Source organism: Peromyscus maniculatus, chromosome 1, assembly GCF_049852395.1.
Source record: "Peromyscus maniculatus bairdii isolate BWxNUB_F1_BW_parent chromosome 1, HU_Pman_BW_mat_3.1, whole genome shotgun sequence".
Taxonomy (NCBI): Eukaryota; Metazoa; Chordata; class Mammalia; order Rodentia; family Cricetidae; genus Peromyscus; species Peromyscus maniculatus.
In genome coordinates, this window is record NC_134852.1 from 126,718,818 (window position 1) to 126,743,250 (window position 24,433).

The window sequence follows — 24,433 nt, forward strand, 5'->3', positions numbered from 1 at the left end:
ACAAAGATTTGGTTCTTTGAGAAAATCAATAATATTAACACATTTTTAGCCAAATTAAGTAAAAAGTAGAGAAGATCCAAATTAACAAAATTAGAGATGAAAAGGGAACATTATTGGAATTCCTGACCATTCCCCCAGCTATATGGCTGCACATGCGCTGTTCAGTAGCCAAGCAAGGGGCCTTACGGCCTACTTAATCCACGCGCTGTGTGACTGCATAATTTGCAGGCAGCGTGATCACACAATCTATATGCATGCGTGGTGCAGCTCTGTAAGCCCATATGCGCATGTGCAGGGGAATCCATAAGAATTAGATCATAGACTCTTCTCCCGCTTCTTCTCTTCTCCTCCCCTCCTCTCTCTCTGCACATGCCTTCCACAGGCCTGGTCAAGCTCTCTTCTGTCCCTCCCTTCTCCTAATAAAGCTCTAATTTACTGGGATTTGTTGTGCCTTGTGGCCTTTCTTGTACAGTAACAGCACTGCTTAATGAATAACATAGTGCTGCTGCATTAAAACCAACAAACATAACAACAGACAAGGAGGAAATCCAGAGAATCATAAGGACATACTTTAGAAACTTATACTCCACCAAACTGGAAAAGCTAAGAGAAATGAATGATTTTCTTGATACATACTATCCACCAAAGTTAAATAAAGATCAGATAACAAAACAGACTTTTCTAGCCCTTAGTGAAATAGAAGCAGTAATTAAAAGTGTATCTCCCTGCCCCTGCCCCCCAAAAAGCCCAGGGCCAGATGGTTTTAGTGAAGAGTTCTACCAGACTTTCAAAGAGGAGTCAATGTCAATATTGTTCAAATTATTCCACAAAAAAGAAACACAAAGCACAATGCCCAATTCATTTTATGAGGTCATGGTTACCCTGATATCTGAACTACACAAAGACCCAACAAAGAAAGAGAATTACAAGTTAATTTCTGTTATGAACATAGATGCAAAAATTTTCAACAAAAGGATCTTCAGCTCAAATTTTTAATGCTCTAACTTAACAGGGATAAAACTATAAAATACCAATCTTATTAAAGCTACTTACTTGTTATTGTTACACCCAGATTACAGGGATCTCTCAAAGACCACCACAGAGACTGAATCCATATGCAAAAGTAAAGAGCCTTTATTCAAGCTTGAGTTTGGGCTCTCCATCTGTCTGATGTAGTGGTGAGAGCGGAAAGGCCCAAGCTCAGTTAGGGTAAGATTTTTTTTTATCACAGCAGAGGTTAGGATGAGGGGATTTCCAGGGTTCAGGACCCTGATTGGCTGACATTTGTCTAGGGGTATATTGGTGAAAGGGGATAAGTACATGCTGGGTTCAGGGACATCTGGTGATCTTATCTATAATGGTCGAAAATGTTTGGAATGTCAGGCAATTTCCCCTTAGGTTGGAATGTTATGTATTTTCCCCTCGGATGCTGATTGGCTCATTCTGGGGTGGTGCCAGTTTATGACTTTTCCTGGAATGGGGTGTTGCCTTACAGTAAAATGAAACTTAGGTATATTCTCTGGTTTCTTTTGAGCCTGTCATGGCAGTAGTGTAGTCAAGCTGCCCTGGGCCCCACAGTTATAAACTGTTAAAGATAATTAAGACACAAAGTTAATGCTCAGATATTCTGTTAATGCTCAAATTCTTTAATGTGTTCATAGCCATGCCAAATACAAATGTAATTAATTCATTTACAGGAACAAACTTTATTTAGCTTTCTGATAGGTTTTCAAGGTTAAACCTAAAGCAAGTAACTAAAAACAAGTCAGGTTTGTTTAAAATCAGGTGTACTTAGTAGATAATGGTCCTGAAACTCTTCAGAGATCTTCTGAATTTGGCATTTAGAATGTTTAATGAAAAGCTTCTCAAGATAGACAGAAATGCCAGCTCCTAGTGGCGACCTGAGATCTCCCAAGAAGATAATAAAGCACAGATGATTCCTCCTGGTTTGTTAAAGCTAACCAATGGGCAAAGAACTACCTAACGCCTCACCTGCTGCCAGGGCTCTGCCCAAAATGTGGACACTTTTGGGTTGATTGCCCTACTCTGCCTAGCCAAGGTAGATCAGTTTTTCCAAGTTCCTTCTCCACAGAAAAATCTCTCAGACCTTCTGGGTCTGGCAGTCCAAGTTTGATGTTCTCCTGTAAAGCAGATAAAGATGTAATGCTGTTCTGTGTGGTGGCTGAAGACCAACTAGTTCTGCTCCCAATAAAGCCACCAAGATCACATGGGAGTCTAAAGTAACTGTACAAGTAAGTCAATGTCATTTTAATTAGTACTTCCTGATATAATTTATCCTTCTCTGATCTCTGATGGTGTTCAAGGCTAACTATGGCTTTGTCAGTTTGACAGCAGCAGGCACCCAACTCCCCTCCCCCTAGTGCTTCAGTTGCTTTTTTAATTCATTTCATATGTAAAATCAGGCCTCAGGTCTCACTTTTGTAGAGGTCTCCAGCTGAGAAAGGCAGGTGCAGTTTACATTGCTGTCAGACTTCACTCTTAAAGAGATAAAAACTCACAAAACAGGTTTCAACCACTTGTGTATGAAAAGTGAGAAATGTCTCAAATTCTTTTTTCTCTGGCTATGCTATTGTTATAGTAAGAAGTACATAAAGCACGTCTCATAGTGCTAAAAACATCTCTGTCCAATCTATATATCCAGCCCTCTGGACATAGGAAAGAGTGTTATTGCTTTTAACCCAGAATTGTGTTTTGAGTCCAAGCTTTTACTATGACTCAAACATGTGAGTCTATTGCTTTTTCTACAATATTTATTTCAGTAGATTACAAACAGTAATAATGCTAATATGTCTAAAACTTTTACCTCTTTTTGTAAACTTAAAAAAGAAATCTTATAAGCTTCAAGGAATGGTGACTTGTGTTCACAAGTCACAGGACAAACAGACTCCAGATAAATATTCCTGTCAACCAGCAGCCTAGGTTTCCCTACCTGACTATTCCCGAGGATGGAATCTCTTTCTCTCTCCCCTGGTCTTGGGATTCTCCCATCCAACTACCAGGACCATGGGCCTGGAAGCTTCAAGTATACACCCAACATAAAAAAATTTCCCCTAAGCTCCTTAACTTTACCTTCTGTCCCGGGTCTAGATCTGTCCCAGAAGATTTCAAATCAACTTCAGACTGCTCCAAAACTGCCTGTTATGCACCAGCCTCAGGTGTTCCTTCCAAACTTGCATCCCAAACTGCTCCAAAGCAGCCTGAATTTCCCTAGTTCCAGGTAATCCCACAGAACCAGGATAGTGAGCAAAACTGATGTCCCCCAGCCTGCACTTCTCTCTCCCTGGCTTTGATTAACATTCCAGTTTCCTGGGCCCCTGGCAATGACATCCCAATTTCAGCAGGAAGTAGTTACAGAAGAGATTATGCTGTCTCTTATCACTTATAAAATGCTGGAATGTTAGGACAAAAGAAACCCCAGACAATGCTCACTCAGTATCTGTGGCTCCTCCCAGCACTCCTCACCCCACCCCTACCCTAAACCCCTCCCTCCCAGGGACTGGGCGTCTGCTTCCCTTCTCCCAGCCTGTTCCCAAAGTAATTCAGCCATTTTTGCTATGTGATATTTTGGATCCTGATTCCTTTCTTGGCCTTTTGGTCCATGGCCCCTCTCTTGATCCACTTGCCCCCTCTCCTCTTCCTCTCCCAATCTCTCCTTCCCCCTCTCATGGTCCTGTTCAGTCTGGACCCTTCTAGATGCCTCTGGCTGTTTTAGCCCTTATATAAACAATAAAACCTCTCATCAACCATACTTAGGAGCAGTCATGTCCTCATTTTCATTCACACTGGAGTTTCCATGTGGCTGTCTTAAAACTGGCTCAGGCAAAGGGACCAGAGACTTTCCACTGACTCAAGAAAATTTGGCTAAGAATTATAATTCTTTGAACTCTCCCCTGGCCTACCTCTTGATCAGTCAAAAAAAATTGATAACCTTTCACTGACCCTGTGGTTTCTTAATCCTGGGATTGTAATGGTTGGGATGCCCTCTTACTTTCCAGGAGCATGTGGTTTTTCTGGACTTAGAGTACTCTCTAAGAAGCTTGACATCGATCCCTATCTTTTTACCTTGGTTCTGTGTCCAGCTATGTGTTCCCAATTCTTCATTCCAAAGTACACATCCTCAGTTTGACTGCAGGCTAATCTAAAAAGTTCCATTTGGGATATCTCATACCAAGTTCACTTGTTCAGCTCTCCATCCAAATCAGGCCTCAATGAACACTGGACAAATGGCCACTTCTGGTCTAAATTTGTAACTTGTTATTTCTAAACTGATTTAGGTAACTCCGTGAGATGGAATGGTAGCATGGTCTGAGGCCTCCTCCCCTTAAAAATCACAGTTCAATCAATTCTTTCTCAAGGTTCTGGCTTACAACCACATCCAGAACCAGAATACCTACTATTTCTGATGGGCCTCCAAACTCATATCTATTCCTGAGATAGCATAGAACTCTTTTATCTTATGCTTCTTTTGCTTTATGCTTTTGGCTTATTTGTGTTTCTGCCTCTGCAAACCTGGAAAATCCTGATTGTACCTTTAACAGTTAAGAGATAAAAGCATTTCAGGTTGTCTGATCCAATCTGCAGACACACATAAACTGGTTATGGATATGTAGACCATCACATTCAGTCTTACAGAGATTCAAATGTCTTTTTGGTATGGATAAAATTGAAAGATTGTTTCATGCTTTTCTACTCTACTGAAAAGCCTGGCACTAGAGTTGGAAATTGGAGTTGGCCCATCTGTTCCAGACACAGCATGTTTGTTTAAGTTCCTCCAAAGTCTTTGTCCTAGGTCAGGCTGTCCATCTGACTCTGTGACAGGGAAAAGGAGAACAAAACAGAATAGCCAGGAAAAGACACTTGAGAACAACTGAGAAGTAAATTATTTCCCTCAGAGGCTACAAATGTTAAGATGTTTAAGCCTCTGAATTCTCTCCCTTTTCCTTGGTTTTGTTGAAATTCTGTATTTTAGGATTTGTAAATTCATTGATTATGATTTAAAACAGATGTATAGATACTTTTAATTTCCTATAGCAGATCATGTATGTAATTTGGTTTTAACTCTTGTTTAGGAAATGGCTGTGTACCTACCTGTTGGGCTCACCTTGTAGTATCATGTGGTTTGCCACTATCTTGGTTGATGACCTAAGGTTATCTTCAAGTAAATAACAACCAAGTGTCTTGCTGCCATGTTGGCAGCCATGTGCCTCAGCTATCATCTTTATGAAGGTTTGAAAGGACATGCCATGTGACTTCACTGATATCTTGATTAAAGTGACCATGTGGTATAAATTACTTACAGCGGTACCCACAAAACAACTAGAGCCATCCGTTAATTATTGTGTATCCCTTTTATTAGACTAAGGAGGTAATAACAGACCACTGAATTGGTTTGTTTTATTTTATTTTCCTTACATGAAGGAGGCAACACCAGGCTTTCAAGATGGTTTATTTTAAAATTGGACCATACCCAAACCGATATTTTTGTTATATTTGTTAAGCTTTAGGTATTTGAAGAAACTGAGTCATATAAAAAACTGACATTTTGTAATAGTACACTAAAAAAAAACAGTCTCTCTATGGAGTGTATTTATGATTTACAGTTTATTTTGATACTAAACAATCTTTAATTCAATAATTATAATTTTTAAGACTCAATATAGATACATTTATAAAATTCTAATTTTATAATTGGTACCACTGACTGGTTGGCATGCAAACAGCAAGTTTCTCCTAAGGCCATGCAAACTCCTCCATGTTTCATAAAAGGAAGTCTAGTCTCCTTCAGTTCTGTAGGACTACCCCTGTGAGGGAGTCAATTTGACTCTTCAGCCTGGAAGTAGAATTCTCCAAATGGCCTAGGTCTAAGTCTATCTGGGAACTGAGTCCCCTAAAAATTTTGGATTCCCAACAATCAAGGCTGAGGTGCCTATGGCAGTTATACTGGCTATTCCTGCCCCTGCTTAGGATTGGGACCAGACTTGGGGCCCACAACCTTCATTAAGATTGAATCAAGGCCAATATGAGCTCTCCCCTCTTTTCCATTATAGGCATATACCTGGGGGAATAACAGAGACCAATATACATAGAGTGGGGGTGTGTAGATGTATCCAACCGTCTTATTAAATTAGAAACACAGAACCAATGTAAAGGAGAAAGCCGAGAGGTCAGAGCTCAGAGCTAAAATCTCACCCTTACTCCTGCGGTGGTCCCAGCTTCCCGAAAGAGAGCTATTTCCCGTGTGTAAGTCATTTCATAGTCATTCTGCCTTCTCATTGGTTGTAAACCCAAACACGTGACTGCCTCATCACTGTCTGAATGTACAGCCCCCTAGGTCTTAAAGGCATATGTCTCCAATGCTGACTGTATCCCTGAACACACAGAGATCTATGGGATTAAAGGCATGTGCCACCACGGCCACACTCTGTCTATGGCTCTAATAGCTCTGACCCCAGGCAACTTTATTTATTAACATACAATCAAAATCACATTTCAGTACAATTAGAATACCACCACAGGGGTGTGATTCTGGTGAGTCACAGGGTGCACATTTAGTCAAACTGTTATCAAGCAAGCCAGGTGAATCTGAGGATATGGTGCAGTTATCTTGTCCTTGGCAGAGCATGCATAAAATTGTGATCCTTGAAGGCCCCCTTTTTGCCAATCTTCTCCACAACTTTATTTTCTGACCCCCATCCCTTTCCTGGACCCATATTGTTCCATTCTGGAAGGGACATAAGAGAGAAGAGGTCCACTATCTGAAAGATAGAGTTTCCCATCCCTGGTTTTTCTGAATTCCCACATCCAGGTTTGGGGGTGATGGGGATTGTGTATCCCAGGTTAGTAAACTCTGGTCAGTCTTATCTTTAAGGGGCCTGTGACTGTCCAAGTGACAGTTATTCCATCATTTCCAAACTGGCCTTTTTCAATGGACGACACTAGCTGCTTTGGCAGCAGTTGGGGTGGTGAGGATGACTGGGTAGGACCCCTTCCAGACAGGTTCCAGAGTCCAGGCAGGGATCCTTTTTATCCAAACCAAGTCTCCTGGCTGGAGCTGGTGGGTAGGTTCAGAGGTGGGAGATGGCAGGATTCCCTTCACCGTCTGGCCAGTAGCCTGGTGAGCTTCCTGCAAAACCTGCAAGGACTTGTAAAGGGAATATCTTAGAGTTTGGGGAGGATGGGTGGTGCTCTCCCAAACTTAATTCAAAGGAGTAGGCCCCTCCCAGTAAGGAGGACATCAGGCCCTGAGCAGGGCAGAGAGGAGGAGGATGGCTCAATTTTTTGCCAGTTTCCAGAAACAATTTGGTCAGAATCTCCTTAAGAGTTCTATTCATTTTTTCTATCTGACCTGGGCTCTATGGCCTTTATGCACAATGTAATTTACAATTAATATTTCACATCTTTGCCAGATTTTGACTGAGGAAGTGGGGCCATTGTTGAACCCCCAAAGCCAGGAGGCAGCCTAAATCTAAGAATTATCTCCTGAAGAAGCTTTTTAGTAACCAGGGGAGCAATCTATGTATGGGTGGGGTAGGACTGCACTCATCCTGAGAGGGTGCCTACAAACACCAGCAAATATGTGCAGCCAAAAACAGTAGTTCAGATTTCAGTAAAGTCCAATTCCAAATATTCCTCAGGCTCATTCCTTTGAGCCCAGATCCCTTGTGGGGTCTTCCTTTCCACTTTGGGGTTTACCTGAGCACAGGTGGCAGATTTGAAAGTGATGCCTTTAATCAGGCTTTCCAAATTTGGAACATAATACCTGGTTCTGGTTGAGCAGTTTTTGTGTCTCCTAGGTAGGTAGCTTGGTGGAGATGCATAACCAGTCACCTTCCCAGAATTAAGGTTGGGCAGCATCCACCATCCTTGTTTATCCTTTTTGGCCAGTTCTTATTTTACCCAGTCATTTTCACTCTGGGGTGTATTCTGTGAGGTCCAGTAGGCTGGACTACCAAGACTTGGAGAGGCCCCACTGGTTTCCTCTCCTGACTGTTTCCCCAAGAGCAGTGGTCACCACATAGAAGAATGTCTTTCTCTGTCTGTCTTTGGCCAAATCTCAGTTGTAGTAAACATCTTGAGCAATTTCCAAAAGTTGAAACCCATTAATCTCTTCAAATCCCTCTAATTTCTGGAGCTTTTTCCTGATGTCTGGACTTCATGACAAAGGCAATATTAGTGGCTCACTGGTTTTTGTGTACATCTGGGACTATGGGGATAAATATCTGATATGTCTCACAGAGCCTTTCCAGAAAGCAGGTAATTCATCATGTAACCTGAGTAACGTTAAGTAAGCTGGTAGGTCTTCTGGCTGATGCTTTTAATCATCACAATAATATTTGGTAAAAAAAAATTCAATGCTTTCTTACCTTATATCAATTCCCAACAGACAGATAAGGGGCCAAGGTATCTCTGAAAATGGAGGGTTTGGGTCTTCCAATTATACTAGTCACTGGTAGAGAACAAGAGACATAAACCACGAAGAGAGAAAGAACTAAACATCTACTCTCCTGCCCCATGGGACTGGGAATTACTTCCCCCTCCCCAGGTATAACAGCAGGAAGGGAAGCTTAGGGCTCTGGGAACTATTTGTAAGTGTTACATCTTGGGCCAGAAAGGTATCCTGGCAATTGGGAGCCAAGGAATACCACAAAGTCACACTGCACAACAGACCTCACACAAGAGATTTATTGGGAGGGAAAAAACCAGGAGGGTGGCTGCCTCTGCTTCAGTGAGAAACAGCAGAGAACTGAGCAGAAGGCAGGGCTTACAAAGGGTTTCTGCGGAGGGTGGGGGTGGTGGGGTGGGGTGGGGTTTGGTGGAGTTTTACAGGATGGCCTCAGATTAGAGGGATTATTTTGGGGCAAGCTCAAGGATAGATGGGATTATTTTTCTATAGGGGGGGGGGTCATTCTGTGGCCTTGAGGGGCTGGGAATAGGGGAACAGCTATTAGGGAAATCTGGGGGGTGGTGCCTGGCTGTTGGAGCTGGCGGGAGGCACTGACCACTTTTGAGCCTCAAGGTCAGGCCTAGCTGCCAGAGTAATCTAGAGTTAGACCCTGGATGCTGGAGATCTCCAGGGGCGGGACTTGCAAAGGAAGGTGGTGTGTGTGTGTGTGTGTGTGTGTGTGTGCGCGTGCGCGCTTTCCATGCCTCCCCCCCCCCCCCCATGTGCCACTGCTGCCCAAGTCAGCATGAGTAGCCAACACTATTTCCTTCTCCCTGTGGCAGGGCTGAGAGAGCAGGCAGAGAATTGAGGTTTCTCTGGTGACCTGGGTGGGACAAAAGGATTTGAGTCCCCAACAAGAAGCCACAGGTCTTTAACCAAGGTGGAGGTCTTGTACCAAGGGAAGCCATTGATTATTACAGGGAAGCAGGTAGCTATAGCTGCAGCTCCTTGGGGGTGGGGTTGCGCTGCTGGTGTTGCCATAGCAACAACAGAAGTCAGACACTGCAGGTCACTGCCAGAAGTGGGGCACCACAGGTTTGTGGGTGAGATGCCCCGTGAGCCTGTGAGAAATCACGTGCTGCCTCGGGGGCAGCTGCGGCTTCAGTCTTAGGGGGGCTCACTCCCTCTTCCATTTTAGATCTGTTTCTCCAACCAACAGAGCTGATAGAAACACACAGCAACATACACAGAGGGACACAGTCACACAGAGGGACACATAGTGTACAGGGTTAAGCTTGGGCAGTGGTGCTTGCAAATATTTTCTCCTCCTCCTCCTTCTCTTCTTCCTCTTCCTCTTCTTCTTTTTGGGTTTTCAACACAGGGTTTCTCTATGTAGCCCTGGATGTCCTGGAACTCTCTGTAGACTGTTAATGGTTTTGAGCTGCTCAGAGATCTACCATAAGCATGAATAAATTTTAAAAAGAAGCTTTTAAGTTAGGTACTAGCAGCCAAGCCTGGTGCCAGGACTGCATCTGAGAGTGCTCCCATCTGCATCTGAGAGTGCTCCCATCTACATCCTAGAGTGCTCCCATCTGCATCTGAGATGCAGCCACTAGCCATATCAGCCTAGGGCTTATAAAAGCAAAAAACCACTTTATAATCTCAGGTCTTACAATTGTCTTTTTGAGCAGAGTATGCAAGCTTGATTACAGAAGCAGAAATGGCAGTCTTAATGACCTACTATCTCGCAAGAACAGCAAATTTTTTCAAGATCAGTCAATTTTAAGAATAGTGTTGCTGGGCAGTGGTCGTGCATGCTTTTAATCTCAGCACTTGGGAGGCAGAGGCAGGTGAATCTCTTGAGTTCGACGCCAGCCTGGTCTACAGAGCAAGTTCCAAGACAGCCAGGACTGTTACAAGAGGAACTCTGTCTTGAAAAAAAAAAAGAGAAAGAAACAAAGAATAGTGTTTAATGTCTGGGAATTGGGGGCTGCTACAGCCTGTTCAAGCTAGGGGAATTACATATTAGAGGCATTTTTTGTTTTGGTCTCTCAGGCATAGCAAGTTTAAACTTTAGATGTAAAGTTAACCATCACATAGACCAGGCTGGCCTTGAACTCAGATCTGCCTACTTCTCCCAAGTGCTGGGATTAAAAGTGTATACCACAACCACCAGCCTTTTGTTTGTTTTTCTGTTTTTTGAGAGATAGTTTCTAAAGAAATTCTAAAAGCCAAAAGCTCATTTAATTTGGTTATCTTGCTTTATAAGTTATGCTTCTTAACAACCATTCTATTTTTAAATAGGAAAATGTTGAGAAATATGCTTACTGCCATCAGTCTGTGGTGATCTAGAGATCTGCCCATCAACAAAAGAAGGAGTTGGCTTTAGCCTTTTCTGGTAACTCAATTTATCACCTTTATCTCTCTTTCTTCCTACTGTCCTCATACTTAAGACGTCATATCTGTCTTTTAAGTGTTTTAGCTTCTCAACTTCACCATATACCCAAACACAACATTCCACACAAGCTCTCTCACTGTCCCACTCTATCTTTCCTGCCTCCACTTCTCCCTACTTGTAGGAGCCCGTTTTCAGGTTCCTCATGGCTTTACCCAGCAGGTCTGCATAGAGAGGATGATTAGGACCACGGGCCTGAGTGCAGGTGTCTGAGATGGTCTGCACTTGGCTGTGCTGGGGGAGGAGGTCTTTTGCTCCATCCCTTGGCGTCTCTATAAATACCCTGGGGCAGAGACAGTCAGGCCTGGTTGGAATAGGTTCCAGGCCCTTTAGAGGCTATTCTTTATTTTCATTTCCACAATCTAAATCCTTCTATCTAATATTTCCTGATGCTCTCACTTAAGAAAACTCTGGGGAACTGTGGGGTGGGTGGGTAAACACCCCGCACCTACTCCTCAATCTTCCTGGGAAAACAGCTTTTTTACTCCTTAATCATCTGTGTATAACCATCTAATAATTATTCTCAAGTCTCTTCAGGAATATAGGACAGCAATTGCCTGATTCATTGAAGCTAATCAAGTTAAGACTCTCCCCTTGCTACACGACCGGAAGACCCCTTCTTCTATAGACTCAGAGCTGCTGCCTTTGACACACATCCTCCTCAACAGAAAACAGCTATAATGCCCCCTGCCATGCATTTTTATATTCTCTCAGAGTTAAGAATGATACCTGAAAGCCTACACTTAACCAGCTTCCCTTATGTGTAGAGTTGTAAGAGGACACGTTGTTAGGGTTTCTGCTGCAGAAGAGAACTTTGGTGGACTGGGGTCAAGGAATGCTGCACAGATCACACCACACAAGAGAGAGATGCTATGGAATAATTCTCTGTACACCGTGAAGATGTGTTGCTCTCATTGTTAATAAAGAACTGACTGGCCAATAGCTAGGCAGGATTTTTGGAGCAGAGAGAATGCGGTGTTATTTATTAAGCCGCGCAATGTTATTTATTAAGCGACACTGTTTACCATGAGAGAGCAGCCATGATATACAACAAAACCCACAAAAGAGTTTATTAAAGGAAGAGAATAGAAGGGGTGTGCAGTGTGCGTAGGCCTATGGAAGGACTGTGCAGGAAGAGGGGAGATATAGGTGGAACCCACTTTAAAATGTTCCCCCTGCACATGTGCATATGAGCTTACATACCTACGCCATGCATGCGCATAGATCATGTGATCAGGCTGCGTGCAAATTATGTGATCACATAGAACACGCCTTACATAGGATGTAAGGCCCTGGGATGACTAAGCATCTTGCCTGGCTACTGGGCAGCGCAAGGGCGGTCATGTAGCTGGGGGAGTGGCTAGGAATTCTAATAGCTGGGGGAAGAGGAAGGGTGGAGCCAAGGAGTCCTGAGAAGATGCAGACAAAGAGACGAACTTGTTGTATTGAGATAAGGTATGTGGTAGAACATAGATAGAAATATGGGTTAATTAAAGTTGTAAGAGCTAATTAGTAACAAGCTTAAGATATCGGCTGAGCATTTATAATGATAGTCTATTTGTGGTTATTTGGGAGCCAGTAGGTGGGACAGAGCTGAATGCTGGGACAAAGGGAAAGCATAACTTCAGAGTGTTGGAATTCCTGGCCACTCCCCCAGCTGTATGGCCACACATGCGCTGGCAAGATGCTTATAGTCATTCCAGGGCCTTACGTCCTACATAATCTGTGTGCAGCATGATCATGTAATCTATGTGCATGTGTGGCGTAGCTATGTAAGCTCATATGCTCATGTGTGGGGGAATCCATAAAAATTGGGTCACAGACCCCTCCCCCCCTCTCTCCTTGTGTGACCATTTTTCATAGGCTTAGTAAGCATTCCCTCCTGTTCTCTTCCCCTAATAAACTCTTATAGTGGGTTTTGGTGTGCGTTGTGGCTTCTCTCCCATGGTAAACAGCGCCACTTAATGAATTATACGGCGCCGCATAGTAACTAACATTGGTGCTGAGATGAAGCAGGCCCTCCCTGTGCTCTGCATCTGGCACCCTGTACTGAGGTTTGTTCGATCTACAACTGCCCACTTTTTTATTTGCCCGACCGCCAGACCACTTCGCACAACACCGGCTGCTTCAATTGGTGACGTTTCCCTTCCCAGCCAGCGTAAACAGGCTTCAGTGTCTAGCCACTTCCCATGACTGTAGTCTGAGATATTGTTATCCGTGTCGGACCCCCAGGAGGGTTCTTGGGCTGCATACACCCACTCATTCTCTCTTGATGAAGCATTGAAAGCTGTTGGACCCTCTGGGGGGTCCTCTGGCTATGCACACCTTGGCCCTCACCCTTCAGCTTGACAAAGCATTGGTTGACTTGCACCAATTGTCAGTCCTCACTTGATCTTGGGGACGTCTGAGATTACAGTCTTTGATCATTTTTTTTTTTTAATTTTTAATTTTTAATTTTTTTCTCTCTGCCATGGTCATGGGAAATAAGGCTTCCTCCCATTAGTCCCACTCCTCCTCTGAGAAATGCCTTGAATATCCCTTAGATAACAATAAAAATGGCTACCTATTTTTATGTTGGCTCCTTGGATCCCGATATTTTATGGGAATTATCTACCTTCTACCAGCAAATGGGCAAATGAAAAGAGTTAATGTTAGGATTCTGCCCTCACTCCAGCACATGCGCAGTTCAGGAGCTAAGCAAAGGGTCTTGTGTCTTGTGTCATCAGTGTGCACTGGTGATTACCTATGTGCCGTGTGGTCACGCAATCTGCACATGCGTGACGTAGCTCTGTAAGCCCACCTGAGCCTTAAAGAGCTGTGACTCAGACTCCATCTTCTCTCTCTATTATGATCTCTCTTCCTCCCACCATCTTTCTCTCTGCATGTGCTCCTTCCCCAGGCCTGGTTCTCTTGTTATTGCCCCCCCCCTTCATTCTCCTAATAAAGCTCTGATACTGATACTGGGGTAGTGTGACCGTGACCTTTCTGCTTGGTAACCAGTGCTGGTAACCAGCACCGCTTATCATTCTTGCAGTTACCTTATCCCCAAGCTTTTTGACCTAAACTCTAAACCCTCCTTTTGGATTCCTTCTCTCCTGCCCACATGCTCCTAGCTATGCAACCTGAACCTGGGGAATCTCTGACTCCAAAGAACCTCCACCTATATGACCTCACAGTGCCGAATAATAACTAACAGAGAGAAACAGAGAGACACAGAGAAAGAGACACAGAGAGTGGCCCATTTAGAGACTTTCTATTTTTTTTTTTTTTTTTTTTTTTTTCCGAGACAGGGTTTCTCTGTGTAGCTTTGAGCCTTTACTGGTTCTTACTCTGAAGACCAGGCTAGCCTCAAACTCACAAAGATCCACCTGCCTCTGCCTCCCAAGTGCTGGGATTAAAGGCGTTAGAGACTTTCTAAAGGGGCATAGAGCATGGGTATAGGGAGAATATTCAATTCATGGCGACAGTGGAAATGTGTCGCAGCAATGTGTCCCAAGTGGCAGCTGGTGATGATGTGGCCACTGGTGCTGGGTCACTGAGGGCATGCTGGGTGGCCATCTGCATACTGCCATGAATCAGCATGGTTCAAGTTCTGCCTAAAGTCCAAGCCTCTCTCTCTGTCTCTCTACAGCAGGTACACAAGGTCAGACCAAGCCTCTCTTACTGCCTTCCATCTCTCTACATCAGGAACACATGGTGCTAGAGCAGTAGCTGAGATATGTCATGATCCACAGGAGGTAGAATAGAGAGAGTGAAAGGCTCTGACAGGCTCAGAAATGGCGCCAGCAGGGTCTTGCTCCCTCCCCATGCCTTTGTTCCTTGCTAAGCCGCTAGACTTCCTCACTCCTGGGGCTAACTACCAAGGTCCAGCTATCAAAATTCCTTATTTCTCTATACTGACCAACATGTCCAATCAGAACTAAGCAATGCATCCTAGTCCAGCTCTAGAGCCACGCCCTCACCCCGACACCCCTCACTCTCCACTCTCTTCCTTCCATCCCCACCCTCTCACTTCCACCCCCCCCCATCCCTGCTGTTTCTGCCTTATTCAGATTCAGCCAGTCTCTTTCCACCTTGCGCTATAAAAGATCTCTTTGTGCTGAAAATTGGTGTTTGGGTGTGATCTGTGTCCAGAAGGGAGCACCCCACAGTACAGGGGTCCTGAGAGAGAGAGAGAGAGAGAGAGAGAGACAGACAGACAGACAGACAGACAGACAGACAGACAGAAACATACTTCCTCCAACAAAGCCACATATCCTAACAGTGTGACCACTATGGACCATCTTAAAACAGCAGAAGAGCTCTTTAGTGGCAGCAGCTGTAAGTGCTCTTTGTTTTTTTGTTTGTTTTGTTTTGTTTTGTTTTTTGTTTTTCCTTGAAATCTGCCAATCTCAAAGTGGTAGTTCTCATTGTTAGTATGTACTGTATGAAAACTGTATCAAAATAAAAATAAAACAAACATTTTGTTCAAAATAATGTTTCAGAGGGTTCAGGCCCATCGAGCTTCAGCAAATGAAGGGCAGAAGGCTTTAATGGGGAGGGGGGGAATCTATGTCTTTAGGTGTACGGAACCTTGTTCAAGGACCCAAAGGCAGATTTTTAGAAATGAAAGGCTTTCTCTCAGTGCTTCAGCAGTACATCCCAAGAACAAGGATGCAGAAGTGAACAGCGCATGGAAAGGAAAAGGAAAAAGAAAAAAGCGCTCCCCAGATTCCAGCTATCCCAGGTGTTCCCCTCCCTCTCTTTCCCTTTACTCTACGTACTTAATTTTGGACCATCCCCTCATCTGATTCTTATGTACTCACCATGGCCATACTCACTCATGATGATTCCCCCTGTGTTCTGCTCATCCTGAACCAACAGGAATAAGGGTCCTGAAAGGCGAGTTGTCTGGGGATGAAAAATAAAGACGACAAAAGCAATGGCTGGGACCAGTAGGTCTTGTATGAACTGGTGACTTACGCCAAACAAGTTTGTACAACATCTTATATAGTATTTGCAAGAGGAAAAAATAGTTGGGGTCAGAGAGTTAAGTCAGACAATACTGGCAAAGAGAACACAGGATACCACACCTGCAAATTTCGAGCACACATATGATAGTTGATTCGGACACTTCCTTTCTGGCTTATACAGACATCCTCAGCTGGCCTCTGTGCCAGGTATGTAAGACTGCACATTTGTGTATTTGGGTATGGCTAGAGGTCAATGTGAGGTACCTTCCTCTGTTATTCTCCACTTTGCCTTTGAGGAAACAGCCTCAAGTAAACAAGCCCAAGATAAGGGTCTGGGACAGCCAGTATGGCCTGGCCAAACAGAGACCACAGAGGTCACCAGGCTATAAAACACATCTGTTCCTAGCCTTCTGAGCAGAAAACTAGTTATACATCCTTCCTTTGAAGAAACAACTGTTGGGGAAAATTATTTTAAAGTGTGTTGCATTTTTTCCTACTGCTTTTGTTAACAATTCAAAAATGTGTTTGAGTAAATAAAATTAACCTGCAAGCAAGAAGCTGAGTCAGCAAGTAGTTGACAGCAAGTGGTAGAAGAAACCAGGTATAGCAAGGGTTTTAAGTGGAGGCTGAGAAAAGGACATGGGATTTTTTTGAAGATACCAGAAAAGGGAGAAGATTAACTACTTGTTCAGCCTCTCTGAGCGCACAGAATTCCACTTAAACCTTTGAATCATGAGTTCTTTAGATTTAGATAAAGTTTCCCATGGTAGCCTTGAAAGAGTCAGTGCCTGAAGGAACAGAGTCCCCTCAGGTTGCAGCCCTTGAGGCTGAAGCGGTTGCTTAACGGGCAGCCACTGTAGATAATAAAAAACAGTTAACAATAGACAACTTTGTGTGTTTAACACTCCTGGTTTCCTTCATGCTTATCTGCGAGTACAAGGACCTACATGCCTCCTATATCCCAGCGTAGTACCTGTTGGAAGATATTGATTGAATAAGTGTTGGCATACGTTCATTTAAAATATTAAAATCAGGAAAATGCATATTTGTTGTAATTTTCTTTTCTGTTTTTTGCATGTGCTTGTTTCTGTGATATACATTTGGGTGAGTACATATCTGTACACTGGCGCATGTGTGGAAGCAGAGGTTACTACATTCCTCAATCAGTCCCCACATTATTTGCAGAGGCAGAGTCACCTGCTGATCTCAGAGCTAATCGAGCAAGACAGCTTGCTCCAGAGATCCTCTGTCTCCACCTCTAGCCTGCTGGGATGATGGGTGGGCCTCTACTCATGCCTGGCTTGTATGAGGATGCTGGGGATCTGAACTCTGGTCCTCATGCTTTACCTTCTGCTCCATCTCCTCAGACCATCTTGCTCTTTATTTTTCAGCACTGTCGGGAAGGAAACCTAGGTCATTGCCCATGTGAGGTAAGCACTCTACCATTAAGCTTTATCCATAGCTCCTTATAACTTTTTGGAAGAAAAAGACGAACTAGGCAATGTTGAAAGAATACAGTTTGCAAACCACACACATAATTTAGAGCAGGAGTGCTGAGTGGACTTATATTGGTAAGAGAGTCTGTGTGAAGAATTCCTAAGGACTGGGCCTTCCTGGTAGGGCAGAAGCACTGGTTTCCAGGCATGCTTGTCTGCAGCTCCAAGTTACCACAGAGATTAGAGACTAGGGATGCCTAGCTCCCATGTCCCAAGACTGAGATTCATTGTCATCTATTGCCTGGGTAGCAATTCACCTTCTTGTCAGTTCTGATCAATTTAGCCTGAAGCAGTTAGCATTCCCAAGCTAGAAGAGTAGGTCCCTGTTTACAAGAGGGCCCATTGATTGTTCTTAGTTACTGTCTGATTGGCAAGGGGTGGGATAGGCCACATAAGGAGGTGGGGAGGCAGCGAGCTCACAGGGAAGAAACTCGGCCATAATTCAGAGAAGGGAGGAGTGAAAGTTTTATTTTTTTGTTTTTTGTTTTGTTTTTTTTCTGTTGCCAGTAGGAGCTTCACTAAGGTACTTGCACCTTGAACTCCTGCCTGGTAACTCAGCTGATGGAGGAGGAGACCTCCATGCCAGTCCAGCTCAGCACCATGGGCTCACCGTGGGCGTCAGGGTGGCAGGCTGACTTCATGGCAAGTTTGCTGTTGGTGCTTCTGCGGCACGTGCTCATGGCAGGTAGGATATGGATGGAATGGGAAGGAACCATCCCTGGTGGTCTCCTGGGGCCCCACTTTCTGTGGTTGTGGCCTGCCAGGATGATGAGAGCTCTGCAAAGTGTAGATTCGCTGACTGATTCTGAAGATGTGCATTTAAGACCTATAGTGTGCAGTTTGCCTTGATTGCATGCCTTGCGGGGCCTTACTCCTCCATCCATGATGTGGGAACTAAGGGCAAAGTTGGAGAAAAACTCCAGCTTTGTCTCATCAAGGCATCTTTACCGAAGTTTTTTTGCAGAGGCAGGGAGGGGCAGTTTTCATTTCTTGGTAGCATTCTATAGGTCTTAGTTCTGCAGCTTGCGAACCTAAGATAAGGGAATGGCAGGTTCAGCTCTAGGATAACTTCCTGTTCTGTCATGATGACACAGAGAGGTCTAGCTCTGGGTTCACACAGTGGCTCTAGTCAATGGCTCTAATCCCATTTAGAGGGCTTCAGCCTCATGCTCTAATCATCTCCCCAAGTCCTTACTTCTAAATGCTGGAAATTCAGCCTCAACATATAAATTTTGGGAGGATAAAGAGTTCTTCTGTACATAGCATATCGCCAAACATGTCAATGGATAGAAAAATACAACATTCTTAAAATGACAGTACACCCAATTTGATCTACAGATTCTACAGATCACAATTCCTATCGGAACCTTAGCAGACTTTTTTGTAGAAGTTGATAAGCTGGAGCTGGTTAGATGGTTTGTCAGTTTAAGGTGCTTGCCACCAACCCTGATGACCTGTCTTTGCTCCTTGGAGCCCACATGGTTTAAGGAGAGAACTTACTTCCATAAATGTCCTCTGATTTCTACATAGCTGCTGTGGTACACACATGTATACACCCAGTAAATGTAATTTTTCAATGAAAAATTAATTAGTTGATTCTAAAATGTGCATGGATCCCTAACAGCCAAAATAGTCCAAAAAGAAAGGACAGGGATAAGGGATCTATTTGGATTAACAAGAGGCTGAAAGTAAGAGCTATTTCGAGGCCACCCCTTCCCCTCAAGGGCTATTCATTCCATCCCAGTGATGGGGTGCCAAGAGCCTCCTGTAACTGGGTTCTTTTATTGCCATAGGTGGGCTGCAAGTGGAGATGGCAGGGACGACACAGATGGTATTCCTACATGACAATGTCACCATAGCCTGCAAAATTCCTGGTTCCCCACGACTTGACATCAAGACTGTGGGAATCATCTGGTTTGGGAAGAATGAGTTGGATGACTCTGAGGTCAAGGTGTTTGAGTTTTATGGAAATCATCTAGAGTCATTCCGACCTGGAGCCATGGTATCACTGTCGGGGCTGGAGTCAGGAGATGCCTCACTCCATCTACCTAAGGTCCAGCTGGGGGAAGCAGGAGAATACCGATGCATGCTAGTGGTCACCCCTGAAAAGGCAGAGGGAAAGACCATTCTAGAAGTTGTGGGTAAGTACTCAATGGAAGTGCCCCATAGTTCTGATGTTGCTGGGGTTAGTGGTGGACATGTGGATGGCCAAGCAGGGGAGAGTTAGAATATGAGTGAAAGAGTCAGGGGGACGTGGTTTTCATTTCTGCTCATGGCAACCTATGTCAACAGGCAAATGTTGAAGAGGATGAGTCAGGAGGATCTTGAATTTGAGGTAACCTGGGGCTACACCTTTTGTGTGGAGCTGTCTGTAGCTTGGTTGTAAAGTGTTAGCCAGGATTGGCTTCAACCCCCACTATTGCCCAAATTAAAGAAAGCTAAAACAGTTTGACAACTGTTGTAGAGACCAAAAGACCACTCAGCATGACTGAAGTCCAAATTGAGAGTCTGTAATAAGCCCGCCAGCGTGTATCTGGAGAGAAACAGTTCTCACAGAACAGTGTCAAATACATTTTACAGGGAGCTTTTAAAAGCAAAGAACACAGAAAAACTACACCCTCGTTGGCAGTTGCAGGGGGAAGCAAGCAAGCAGTTTAACAGAAGCCAAGAACATGCAGTTAGCTGGGACATTTCTACCCCAAGTTTCTAGAATAGGGTTGGGTACTTTCCCAGAGGATTTTTCACAGTGGGGAGTAGAAAAAGGAGGTGGGAATCAGTTTCAGGTTAAACCAAAGCTGAGATAAGATGGAGGAATCTTTGCCCTTTCACATTCCTCATTGATCTTAGTGAATGAGTCAAATAGTGGGCTCATCTTGCTCTAAAGAGGTAAAGTTGGTCATAAGGACCATTAATTTGACTTAACCAATCCTTTGTTTTACATAATTGGCCATACAATTTAAGATGCAGGGCCCCACCGTTAATCCAGTCAGAAGAAGAACCAATCTATTTCAGTTTCAGAGTCTAGAAGGGGGTAATCTACATATTATAAGAGTATAGTCCCTGGAAACCTCTGACAGAAAGGCAAGAGGTCAACACTCAGTGCCACATCAAATGGTTGGAAAGTTTTTAAATTTTTGGGGTAACCTGATCTAGGTAAGTTGCCTTGCCAACTGTAGTATGCCTCTAAGTCTGCTCATTCAAAAGCAAATATGAGTTGACTTACCTCTGCCAATGAAAGGCTGAAAAAATGCATCTTTTTCTGGCCTAAGACAGTGTACAACTGTTTCTCTGGAGGATTTAGTCTCATGAGAGTTTATGGGTTTGGGACCATGAAGTCAATAGTCTCGAGCCTCTTATTCCCTTTCCTCAGATCTTACACAGGTCTATAATCAGAGGTCCCAGATTTCTTTCTCACAGACAGGAGAGGTGTGACTGGCAGCTCACCAAGATGCCCGTCTCTCTAAACTGGGCAAGATGGACTGCAACTCCCCCTTTTGCTTCCAGAGTCATTGGGTATCATTTAATCTGTATGGGGGAAGCAGAACTATTACAGGAACTTGATATTGGGCCAGTCCAATCTTTTGATTGGAGGGAGGACTTTCAGCTCATTGTGACAGAGGACATGACACCAAACTTTTGCTGGGTATCTTTAAGTTAACTGTGTCTCATCATCAGAGGAGGTAGTAGTGGCTTTCAGTTTATGCAAATGGTCTCATCCAAACAGGGATTAGAGCAATCAGACATGACCAATTATAAACAGCTACAAAAGGTACAGATTAAAAGGGATTGGCTCCATGCTCTTAATGATTTTCAAAAATTATTGGGTGATATTAACTGGTTGCAGCCTACAATTGGATTGCCTACTCAAGAATTAACTAATTTGTTTCAAATTCTACAAGGTGACTCAGATTTAAACAGTCCAAAACACTTAACAGCTGAGGCTGAAAAAAAATTAGCTTTGGTAAAATGTAAGTTACAAAATGCTTGTATAGATAGATTAGATGTAGCTAGAGTTTTTCTGGTCCTGCCTGGCCCACAGTCAGGACAAATCTTTGTCACCCGCCAGTCCCTCAGCAGCTCAGACCCAACCAAATAAACACAGAGACTTATATTGCTTACAAACTGTATGGCCGTGGCAGGCTTCCTGCTAACTGTTCTTATAGCTTAAATTAATCCATTTCCATAAATCTATAACTTGCCATGTGGCTTGTGGCTTACCGGCGTCTTCACATGCTGCTTGTCTTGGCGGCAGCTGGCAGTGACTCCTTCCGCTTTCCTGTTCTTTCTTTTCTCCTCTCTGTTAGTCCCACCTATACTTCCTGCCTAGCCACTGGCCAATCAGTGTTTTATATATTGACCAATCAGAGTAATTTGACATACAGACCATCCCACAGCAATTAGACCTTATAAAGAGATGCTTGTTAAACAGAAGAGGGATATGAGGACCCTAAGCGAATGCCCTACTAATTTAAAAATTTTTTAATGCTAATGAAACAGAAACAACATTGAGTTATGAAAAGAATTGCTGAATTGAGTCAGCCCACATATTATAAATATTTTAACATCAAAGTAGTCTGACAATAGCTTCATAAACTCTGACAAAGTTGTTGTGTGAATGGGGGTCATGGCATATCACCACCCTGCTGGCACTGTTACCAACATACCCAGAATATTTAACTAAGTACAGTCCCAACATGTTCACTATCCCACCCTGGAGGCTTGCCAGGGGTTCACCATGCTTGGCAAGAGCTTCCCTGTCTACCTTCAGGTAGCCCCTAGTCTGGTGTGGTAAATTGGCAGGTCTCCAGCCCATTGCTGGGGATGATTACAGTTCTACTTGTTTCTTTTCTTTGCTGTTGGGGATCAAATGGAGGCTTTGAACATGCTAAAGCAAATTTTCTGCCTTTCAGCTACATCCCCAGCCGTTGTGTTGTCTTCTTCTTCTTCTTCTTCTTCTTCTTTTGGTTTTTTTTTTCGAGACAGGGTTTCTCTGTGTAGCTTTGTGCCTTTTTCCTGGAACTCATTTGGTAGCCCAGGCTAGCCTCGAACTCACAGAGATCCGCCTGGCTCTGCCTCCCGAGTGCTGGGATTAAAGGTGTGCGCCACCACCGCCCAGCTCTATCCCCAGTCTTCTTCTTCCCTTCCCTTCCCTTCCCTCCCCTCCCCTCCCCTCCCCTCCCCTCCCCTCCCCTCCCTCCCCTCCCCTCCCCTCCCCTCCCTCCTTCCCTCCCTCCCTCCTTCCCTCCCTCCCTTCCTCCCTTCCTTCCTAAATTGCCCAGTCTGACCTTGAACTGGCTATATACCACTATTGTTTTTGTACTCATATCTCTTCTTCTGTGACCTCCTTAGTAGCTGGAAAGCCTGCATCTGACCAAGCTGAGTGTCCATCTTGGGTGAGTGAACATGATCTAGTTTCTCTTGCCAGCCTGCGTAGCTGAGGTAGAAACTAGTCAAGTGTGGTGTGAGGAGAGACAGGGATGGTTGATGCGGGTCGAACTGTGTGATTCTTTTCTCTGGCAGCTAACCCAACCATTAGATTATTTGTGAAACCAGCTTCAGTGAGAAATGATGAAGAGAAACATATTATATGTGAGCTATATGGATTCTACCCAGAAGCCGTTAGCATAAAGTGGGGGAAGTACACCCTGAAGGATTCCCAGTTCCAAGAAATTACTGAGGGCAATATCACTCATCCCACGGTGAAGAATGATGATGGCACGTTCAATGTTACCAGTTGCTTGACTCTGAAGCCATCTCTGGAAGACCATGGGACTACCTACCAGTGTGTGGTGTTGCACAGATCCTTGCTTGTCCCCCGAAGGCACAATGTCACTCTGTCTGAGAAAGGTAAGTTCCCATGCTCTCTCTACTCGATGACACGTGACTGAACACTTGGGATTCTGAGAAGTCTAGGATCTTTGCTAGGGAAGGAGAGGAAGTTGGAGTCTAGCTCAGCTCAGACCCTGGGGTCAGCAGTTCAGGTTTATATCCTGTACCTGGGCCAGCAGCCCAGAAATAGAGGGGAAGTTGCATTATCAGGGCTCAGGACTGCATTAGAATCTGGATTGTTCCCATGGCAGGGAGTGGGAAGCTTGCCAGCTCTTTGGAGACTAGGGCCAGCATCATCTTCTGGGGATAACAGTCCAGGGACCAGTCCTGCCAGCACCCTTTCTAGTCAGGCTGTAGGTTTCCATCAGCGATTGTTGGATGTTTAAAGCCAGTCAGTAGTTCTTTCCTGTGGGCTGTGTGTCAAGATGAGGAGGCCACAGAAACTTGTCCTGATGATGTAGAAGCTAAGGCTTCCTACAGATGCACCAAACTCTTAGGCTAACCTACTGTAGATATGGTTTTCCTGGGAAGGGGAGGTTTTTGAGCTCATATACTTCTCTGCAATTGATCCTGATAATCAGACACATCTTCATGAACTGAATGAAGAAGGTAAAGGCTGAATAGGGTCCCAGGGGGATGTGAAGTGATGTATCTGTGCCAGGTGAGCTGTGGATGCTTCTACATGGAGATGGGATTGTTCTTAGAGTAAGGACTGGAAGCATGTGTGGGTGTAAAACAAAGATGGTCTGTGTGTCTAATATGCATTTTTATCTGGGTGCACATGTTATATGATATAGTCTAGAACTCATGAAGTTGTGTGTGACATATTATCTTTGATATTTCTTAGACCATATTTTCTCTCTCATATATATCTTCCTCTCTTTTCTTCCTTTCTCCACTTCTTTCTTTCTTTTACATTTATTTATGCTGTGTTTGTATATGTATATATGTGTAGACATTCACCATGGTGCCGGTGTGGATGCCAGAGGACAAATCTGTAGAGCCACTTCTTTCCTTATGTGGATAGCAGGGACCCAACTCAATCACCTTAACCTACTGAGCCATCCCAACAGGCCTTGAATTTGCTATGTTGTCTAGGATGAACTTGAACTGTCGATCCTCCAACTTTCACTTCCACAAGGCTGCAATTATAGGCCTGTGTCACCACACCTGGCTTCATGCAGTGCTGAGGCTGCATAAAGCAAAACCCAGGGTTTTGTGCATTTCAGACAAGCACTCTACCATTGGAGCTACATGCCACCCTCCATCTTTAATTAATTATTTTTTCCAAGCCTGA

The 24,433-nt window shown here is 44.1% G+C and overlaps 1 protein-coding gene and 1 long non-coding RNA gene across 7 annotated transcripts in view; one reads left to right on the forward strand and one right to left on the reverse strand.

The window, feature by feature from the left end:
- Positions 1 to 16,141, reverse strand: part of LOC143271782 (uncharacterized) — a 38,583-nt gene extending 22,442 nt beyond the window's left edge. The window contains exon 1 of one of the 2 annotated variants that reach the window (XR_013048909.1): positions 15,665 to 16,141. This is a non-coding gene — a long non-coding RNA (uncharacterized LOC143271782). The remainder of the gene's footprint in view (positions 1 to 15,664) is intronic. The other variant, XR_013048912.1, reaches the window with a different exon arrangement.
- LOC107399466 (natural cytotoxicity triggering receptor 3 ligand 1-like) overlaps positions 9,809 to 24,433 on the forward strand; it is a 31,189-nt gene continuing 16,564 nt past the window's right edge. For 4 of the 5 annotated variants that reach the window (XR_013048900.1, XM_076563638.1, XM_042282342.2 and 1 more), the window contains exons 1-5: positions 9,809 to 12,314; positions 17,203 to 17,241; positions 17,818 to 17,992; positions 19,101 to 19,448; positions 22,828 to 23,154. Coding sequence is in view for 4 of the 5 variants with exons in the window: in XM_076563638.1 (XP_076419753.1) it covers positions 17,869 to 17,992; positions 19,101 to 19,448; positions 22,828 to 23,154 (799 nt within the window). In the remaining variant the exon portion in view is untranslated. Of the gene's footprint in view, positions 12,315 to 17,202; positions 17,242 to 17,814; positions 17,993 to 19,100; positions 19,449 to 22,827; positions 23,155 to 24,433 lie in introns of all 5 variants that reach the window. The other variant, XM_076563643.1, reaches the window with a different exon arrangement.